The sequence below is a fragment of the Phocoena phocoena genome, chromosome 3 (genome assembly GCF_963924675.1).
Source record: "Phocoena phocoena chromosome 3, mPhoPho1.1, whole genome shotgun sequence".
NCBI classification, from domain to species: domain Eukaryota; kingdom Metazoa; phylum Chordata; class Mammalia; order Artiodactyla; family Phocoenidae; genus Phocoena; species Phocoena phocoena.
The window spans coordinates 58,048,367-58,057,171 of NC_089221.1; the positions used below are offsets into that span (position 1 = coordinate 58,048,367).

Below are 8,805 nucleotides of genomic sequence, written 5' to 3' on the forward strand. Positions count from 1 at the left end.
CGGGCCAAAGGGGAAATTCGAAAACATTCCGATGATCGCTACAATCTACACCTCCCAGCGAATGGAGGGGTGAGCACACTCTAGGCTCCCCGATCGTTTCCGCAAACGTGAACAGGCCCTTTCTTCTGAGGATGAAGAACTTGGGGATGGGGCCCTGAGAAAGGACCGACTTACTCAACCCTAACTGTGCAAAGAACCGTGCTCTCTGACCCTTCCACAGCCTTTCCCAGGGTCACTCGCGGTGCTTCCAGCCCAGTCTTTCGTTCAGTCTCCACCCTGCCAGCGCTGGACCACGAGAGGACCGAAGACCGTCACAAACACGGCGACCGGAGGCCGCGCGTGCGCAGCCAGCCGCTGAGCTCGCGGCGAAGTCCGTTTCCTGACTTTTAGAGGAAGTGGCTTTGCGTCACTTCCGGCCTCCCTCTAGCTGCCATCTTGCGTCCCCGCGTGTGTGCGCCTTATCTCAGCTGGTCTGCCCGAGACCCCCCTGAGCGCCAACCCTAGTCCCCCGCGCGGCCCCATTTCCGCTCCAACAAGGTACAAAAAGGCTTTGGACGCCGGCGTGGGAGGAGGACGGGAACGGGGGCGGGAAGTGCCCGGAAGGAGCGAGACAGGGAGGGACAGGGCTGAGGAGAGGAAGGCGATGCGACGGACAGGCGCACCCACTCAGGCTGACTCTCGGGGTCGAGGTCGGGCCAGGGGCGGCTGCCCTGGGGGCGAGGCGACGCCGTCTCTTCCTCCACCTCGCGGCGGAACCCGAGGACAGGAGCCTCAGGTACCGCGAGGCTTGCGGAAAGTGGCCGGGCCGGGCAGGCCCTGGCTAGGCCGAGGCAAGGCCGGGCCGGGGCCGGGGGGTGGGAGGCGCTGACCATCTGTGGGTTAGAGCCCTTTTTCTGGGCCTTTAAAGAGCGGGGGAGGGGTAGGAAAGCGGGTGCTCTTTGGGCTCCCTCAGAACTGAAGTTCGGGAGCTTGGCGGGGTGGATTCGGGATCCAGGCCTCGGCCTGTGTAGGACGTTTATTCCCCTGGTGTCTTGGGAAATAACGAGCGTGGAATGCTAGAGTGAACTAGATCTTTCCTCGCTGAGGGTTTCCTGTTTTTCTAGATGAAAGAAACTATCATGAACCAGGAGAAACTCGCCAAACTGCAGGCACAAGTGCGCATTGGTGGGAAAGTAAGTTTTACTAGCGTTGGGGGTTTTGGTTTTTGGGTTTTTTTTTTTTTTGAAGTTTTATGGTTTAGGTTTTTTACTTTGTATTTTTAATAGAATTGGCTTGTCACTTTGTCTCTAGAGGGCATTTCACAGAGCTTGCAAATCGTTATGAAGGGAGTGGCAAGGGATTAAATTAGGTATACAGTGCAGTGTATCAGTGAGACGTGTAGGTTGTAAATTAGAAGAAAAAAATGCAAGCGAAGAGGCAAAGAGAGCACTTAAACTGCAAACTGCTTTTATGTAGATGTTTTCAGTGTTACAGTATTTTAAGTAGAACAGAAGTGTTTCCTAATTTAATTAGAAAGAAAATGTGTCATTTTGGTTAGATCATCACGTGACCCTTAATACCCTTGACTTGTCTTGTCATTGGCTTTATAATCTAAGTTGTATACAGTCAGTGCTTGATTTTTATTTTATTTTATTTTTTTAATAACTAAGCTAACTGGATCTAAGTTTCAACTATCTTTTCAACTTTAGTTTATGGTTGTGGATAATTGTGGTACTTAATAGTTGGAAGTTCATGCCTCTTGTAAATTAGAAGTTCATGCCTCTTGTAAATTAAGACCTTTCGTAATCCTTTCTCCGCTAAATACAACCCAGGGTAGTTGTGTATTTTCTACGATGTTTGAAGATGTCATTCTTATAGGTACATTTTTTTAAATTTAAGAGCAACGACTGTGGATTTGGAAATATTACCTAAGCAGATACCATTCCATTTTTGCTTTGTAATTACACTGAAACTGAGGGAATGAGAGGGATTGACGGGGGTTTTTAAATGATCGGTTTTTGTTTAATTGATCTTTCCTGGTGGCTGTTGGTCCCCTTCAAGGGGATTCTTTTTTGAACTTGGTAAGTTTTAGGTTCTCTAATTTACTTAAGTCAGATGTGCACTCTAGCAGAGGTCTACCTAGTTGTATTTTATCTTGTGTTAGCACATTCCTAGTATTTAACAAGGTGTGGTAGCGTGTTGAAACAGAGCGTGTCTTTACTTGGTAAAACTTGTAAAGCTTCCATGCTTCAAGTTTATTATCTATTAGTTTTTCTCACTTCAAGCATTTACCTTCAAGTAGAGTCTACTGCAAAATAGCCAAAACTTGCATTTAGACTTAAGTAATAAGATGTATATCTGTTAATTACTGGATTTTGCCAGAAGTGAAAGTATCATGATTCCCCCATGCCCCCAAGCTGGTTTTCAAGATCTACACCTACCCATTAACAGGAGTAGGTGTTTCTTGTCCTTTTTAGCAATTGTTATAAGCTAGGTATGGCCTTCAGGTGCCAGGAAAACTCGTATTCCTTGTGGGTCAGTGTTTGGGTGCTCTTACATTGGTATTTTTAACCATCATTCCTTTCAGTGCAGGTTTCAGAAGGAGTCATTTGAATAATGTGCTTGTGTGCCTTCTTTTTGTTGTTACTCTGATCATTAGTCTTTAACTTGTGAGTGACATCATTCTAGGGTAAAGGAAAGTCGAGGTTTTCTAGGATTCTTAAGGCTGATGTAGGATTAAACTTTGTTTAGTTAATGTAGGAACTATTTCTGTCATTGTAATACGGAAACATTTTCTTCACGTTTTAAGAAACCTACTTACTGTGGAATGTGAAATTAGATGAGTTAGTGTTGCCTTAGAGAAATCTGAAAGCGTTAGGTACTTTTTAGGTAAATGCTATGAAAACCCTTTATTTCAGTAAAAATTGAGTGTAAAGTGTATGAAACCTATAGAATGTGGGCTGGTTTTGTTTTTAGAATCTTATAGTAGTACTTTGGAATGTCTTTTAGAGAGGATTCTTTGGAAACCCGGTATCTACATTGCTTCAAGATGATCTTTATTAAAGGTTTTTGGGGGTGTTTGGTAACCAGTATTTTTTGTAGCTATTGATATTTTTTTCAGTTAAACTATGATTTGTTTAAGCCTTTACTATTGCTGGATCCTGAGAGTATAAAATTTAAGAAGTTTAAGTCCTTAGAGGGGGACTTTAATGCTAGTAGGGGAGATAGGCATCTTAAAAAAAAAAACAAAAACCCCTTTTCACAGTGTAATATACATAGTGGAACAGAAGCATTTTCAAAATACAGAGATGGGAATGATTTGGTTTGGGGGTGTTAATGGCAGTTTAGGGAAGGCACAGAAGAGATGATGGCTTTAGCAGGATTTTAAAAGGATGAATAGGAATTGGTGTGGAGGTTGGGGGAAGGTGAAGTCAGTGGGTGATAGCCTTTCCATGAAGAGCCTTATGTGCTGCATGAATGGATTAGTCTGTAGGAGAGAGTCCATGAGAGTGTCATTAAAGAGTTTCCAGAAGAGGGAGATTGGAGATTTGGCATATATGTACAAGAGACAAGTTTTCCTGAAGCCTGTATTCTGTTCATTCATTAAGACGTGTGCTTTCAGTGAATCAGATACCGTACTCAATACTAGGTTTATAGCAATAAACAGAATCGAAGCCCTTGAGGAGCTTACGTTCTAGTGAAGAAAGACAATAAAATATATTTCTTATAAGTGTTATGAAGAAAAATAAACCTGGATAGATAGAAAATGAATGTGGGAATTACTATTTTTCATTGGGTAGTTGGGGAGGGCCACTCCAATATGGTGACATAAGAACGGAGACCTGTAGTGAGGTAGGGAGCCATTCAGATGTTAGGGGAAGAAGGGAACAGTATATGCGAAGGCTCCTGTTTGGCCTTTTTTTTTTAAAGAAGATGTTGGGGGTAGGAGTTAATTAATTAATTAATTTATTTTTGCTGTGTTGGGTCTTCGTTTCTGTGCAAGGGCTTTCTCTAGTTGCGGCAAGTGGGGGCCACTCTTCATCGCGGTGCACGGGCCTCTCACTATCGCGGCCTCTCTTGTTGCGGAGCACAGGCTCCAAACACGCAGGCTCAGTAGTTGTGGCTCACGGGCCTAGTTGCTCTGCGGCATGTGGAATCCTCCCAGACCAGGGCTCGAACCCGTGTCCCCTGCATTAGCAGGCAGACTCTCAACCACTGTGCCACCAGGGAAACCCGTCTGTTTGGCCTTTTTAAGGAACAGCAAAGAGGTTTATTTGTCTGAAGATGAGTTTACATGTGTGATAGAAGGTGGAGTGTCAAGAGTGGCATAGAGGGTCAGGGCAGATAGTGTAGGGACCTGCTAGGTAAGATAGATTTTACTTCAGATTTTACTATTGGATGCTGTAGAAGTCTATATATAGACATATTTGTGTCTTATAGTATCTTGTCTGTGAATATTAATGGATGTTGATTTTTCTTTAATATCGAAACAGAAAAGGTTAATGGTTCTGGATATGGAGTTTCTAAATGAGGCTTAATTTAGGTTGGCACATGCTCACGTATAGAGCAGATAACGTAAAAAGTAGAACTTTGAAAAGATCATTTCTTTATATCTGACAAAACTAGAAGCTTAGAAGTTATGAAGGATTTTTATTTATTTATTTATTTATTTATTTATTGCGGTACACAGGCCTCTCACTGCTGTGGCCTCTCCCGTTGCAGAGCGCAGGCTCAGCAGCCATGGCTCAGGGGCCTAGCCGCTCTGTGGCATGTGGGATCTTCCCGGACCGGGGCATGAACCTGTGTCCCCTACATCGGCAGGCGGACTCTCAACCACTGCACCACCAGGGAAGCCCTATGAAGGATCTTTAGACAATTCCTTTCATTGTCCTCTTTTGGCTTCCATTGGTGCCTTAATATGCCTACTCACTGCATAAAAGTTTGTGGTTATGGTAATTTTCTTACACAGATTGAGAGGTCAGAAAGGAATTAGAAGCTGTCCATTTGAAAATGACTCTTGTGGTATAAACATATGCTGTGTTCTTTCCTTTTCTCCCCACTTTAGGGAACTGCTCGCAGAAAGAAGAAGGTGGTTCATAGAACAGCCACAGCAGACGACAAAAAGCTTCAGTTCTCTTTAAAGAAGTTAGGGGTAAACAATATCTCTGGTATTGAAGAGGTAAGTGTCAGATTTTATTTCTTTACAAAAATAAGATTTGATTGAAAACTTTAATGTTTGTGCGTTTTAAATGGTTTTTTTGACTACTGCCAACAGAGAATTTCATCTCTCCCTAAAATATGTTTCTATTCTATTATCAGGAAGATTGCTAAGTGTAAAAGGGATTAGATTGCACTTTCCATTTCAGGCAGAATTTTGCTTGTGCATTATGGTGACATACTAGGTTACTTAGCCAGACTTCAGCTTTTGCTTAATACAGTGTTTGGTTTTAAAGGGATTTTGGTGAGTGTTGCTAATTTAACAATTTTTTTTTTCTTTTTAGGTGAATATGTTCACAAACCAAGGAACAGTGATCCACTTTAACAACCCTAAAGTTCAGGCATCTCTGGCAGCAAACACTTTCACCATTACAGGCCATGCTGAGACAAAACAGCTGACAGAAATGCTCCCCAGCATCTTAAACCAGCTTGGCGCAGACAGTCTGACCAGTTTAAGGAGACTGGCTGAAGCTCTGCCCAAACAATGTGAGTTTCCTAGTAGCAGTTTTGTCCAGGGTTACTGAGTTGTCAGTAGATTTCTAAGATTTAGGTTGCACGGTGGATATGAATATTTTTAAATTTGGAAATGCAGACTTTCCTCTAAGAAATACCAGTTTTTATACTGATTTTAAGCAGTTGTTTTTAGTGTGTTGTAATATGCTTTGATCATTATACTTGGTTAAGTGAAATGTTTGCTTTCTACTAGCTTTCTGTTTTGGATCAGAGACTAAAAATTGTACCTTTATTAGCTGGAAATGATGAAAATGTTAATTTGCGCTTTTTTTTTTAAAAAAAATAACTGACAGTTAATTGAAATATATTTAAATACATTACAGATTATTAAACTTCTTCAGTTGTACAAATTCAGCTGGTATTACCAATAGTCTTTAAGAATTGGCCTCCTGCTATTCTGGTGTTTTTAATTATACTGTAATAAGGATTTTGTTCGGGGCAGAAAATTGTGTGGTTGAATAGGTGTATATCGGGGTATAGCTACTTTATGCTGAAGCTCTCTGATTAAAATTTTGAGGAATGGAAATGTAGAAGTGAGACAGGTTTATTATATGGTCTGCTGGTTTAGTCATCCATGTTTTTCTTGAGGTTTGCTCCATCTGCTTTAATCAATTTGTGTGTGTTGCAGTTTTTTGTTTGTTTGTTTGTTTTGTCATGCCGAAAGGCCTAAGAGGTTCTAGAAAGTCTTAGGCTTTCAGAGGTAGGCTTTTGAAGGATTCCACTGAAAATTGTACAGTGCTAGTACTGTGAGGTCTCAGCTCTCAAGTGTAGTTCACTTTCTTGTGTAATAAAAGGAAAGTGGAGGCTTACCAGTCAAAGGTACTTTTAATTTTTTGATTATTTTATTTTCACTTCAGTAAAGGTTTTTTGGTATGTGGGTTTACCTGTACCGTGTTGTAGGTGAGAGGGATTGAAAGGAGAATGGGTTTGGAATTTGGTGTGTTGGCTGGTACTAGTATTCTAGCTCATTTGTAGACGTCATACTATCATGCTATTGCTAGTACTGTAAAAGAAATCCCAAATGTCACCATAAACATAAGTTGTAACAACACTTGACCGTTCACCTGTTGTTCTTTTGGTTAGTGTTCATTGAACATTTACATTTCCTTTCACAGCTGTGGATGGAAAAGCACCACTTGCTACTGGAGAGGATGATGATGATGAAGTTCCAGGTAGGAACTTTCACTTGTGGTTAAACTAGAGAATCTTTAGCAAGGGAGAATGAAGAATCTTTGTACTATAGGAAAGATTACCTTAGGCCAGGGGCTGGGGAGGTATGTGAGATAGAGAATGAAGAATCTTTGTACTATAGGAAAGATTACCTTAGGCCAGGGGCTGGGGAGGTATGTGAAATAGGGTAAAGTGGGGCAAAGGGAGAATGAGAAAAATAATGCAGTGTTAGTCACCTGGGAGTTAGGTTTGTAGGCTTGGTTTTTCTCTGTTTGGGATCCCAAGAAGGTATCTAACCTTAAATATTGTGTAAATAGATATGTGTGTAGTAACCTAAATATAATAGGTACTTGCAGATCACAAATGACCCTCGTTTCCTACTTTGAGATCCATAAATGTATGAGAAGGCATGGAGAAGTTGTAGAAATATCTTCTATATAATCATTCTGAAATCAGCAGAAAAACTCCTTTGGCAATCATGAGGCATTTTTCTGTTACTGGATAATTTATTTTGTTGTAAAACAGATATTGGGCAGTAGACTCCCTAGACTCAGAAATATTTCCACATTGCATAGACAGGTATCCTCAGGAATCCAGGAAAACTTCAAATTGTGTGTCATGGTATTCTTTGATTCTGTCCCCCACATAACTAATATGACTTAACTGTAATTTTTGGAATGGGGCAGGAATGGGTGGGACATATACATATTCTTTAAGCATAATATTTATGTCATTGGCAAGTTAATAATTTCCCTCTTTCCCTTGTATTAATTATATGCCAAAATATACACTTCCAAATATGCCAAATGAGTAGTGGTCTCATTAGAAATAAAAACAGGTGTCTAAATTTATATCCTAATTTAACTGTAGGATATATTTTGAGAGCATTTCCCTATCTTCTTTTTAAGGCCTGATGATTATTTTTATAGACTTGGCTTTTTTTTTCCTGAGTTTTTACTTTTTTTTTTCCTTTTCCTAGATCTTGTGGAGAATTTTGATGAGGCTTCCAAAAATGAAGCAAACTGAATTGAGTCAACTTCTGAAGAAGATAAATCTTGAAGAAGTTACTGGGAGCTGCTATTTTATATTATGACTGCTTTTTAAAATTTTGTTTATGGATCTGATAAAATCTAGATCTCTAATATTTTTAAGCCAAGCCCCTGGACACTGCAGCTCTTTTCAGTTTTTGCTTATATACAATTCATTCTTTGCAGCTAATTAAGCTGAGGAAGCCTGGGAATAAAGTTTGAAACAAAGATTAATAAAGTTCTTTGCTTAGTATACGGTTTTATATTTTATTTCATTGATACTGATTTGTACACAGAAAGCAAAATTGTTTATAGAAAGCTAATCATGGCATGTAATATGACTGGTAATCATGGATGGAATCTGATTAAAGATTTAAAATGACAGTATAAGTATCAAAGGTGGTTTAAAGTTCTTATGTCTGAAAACTTCTTTCTCCAGCAGGCCTCAGAGCTTCCATAGTTTGTGATGCGTGTAATTATGAGACTAGTATATTCCTTCATGGGTAAGCAAGGATTTTTTTTCTCTTAATATTGTCTATATTGTAAACATATACTGAGTGCCGTATATGTATTATAGCACTTAATTTTCTCTCATTTAATTCTCAATCTGTGAAGTAGGGACTAGTAACTCCATTTTGTAGATATAACCGAGGTTACATCAAAAAAGTTAAAGTAGTTATTAATCTCTTAACTCCATTCTGTGTAGTGTATTCTCTAAGATACCTGAAAAAAAGTAGTGTTTGTGTTAGGAATGTCACCTTATCTTCCTTAAGTGATAACACTTTAAATGAATAGGACTACTTTTTTCTTTAAAATTGTTTTTGTTACTTTTTAAGTTAACAGTAATATTGACATGCGTGTATACAGTTGTAAGAATTTTAACACGTAATATGACTGC

General features: G+C 39.9%; 1 protein-coding gene across 3 annotated transcripts; it reads left to right on the top strand.

Moving 5' to 3' along the window:
- The first annotated feature begins 420 nt into the window (after positions 1-420).
- Positions 421-8,160, top strand: BTF3 (basic transcription factor 3). 3 transcript variants are annotated; one of them, XM_065873924.1, is made up of 6 exons: positions 421-775; positions 1,104-1,172; positions 5,045-5,158; positions 5,481-5,682; positions 6,825-6,881; positions 7,859-8,160. In XM_065873924.1, the coding sequence occupies exons 1-6, from the start codon at positions 644-646 to the stop codon at positions 7,903-7,905; spliced, it is 621 nt and encodes a 206-aa protein (XP_065729996.1). In that variant the 5' UTR covers positions 421-643; the 3' UTR covers positions 7,906-8,160. The 3 variants fall into 3 exon arrangements, with proteins under 3 accessions (XP_065729996.1, XP_065729998.1, XP_065729997.1); XM_065873926.1 differs by having other exon boundaries at positions 422-537; XM_065873925.1 differs by lacking the exon at positions 6,825-6,881 and having other exon boundaries at positions 644-775; positions 7,859-7,905.
- Positions 8,161-8,805: the final 645 nt, after the last annotated feature.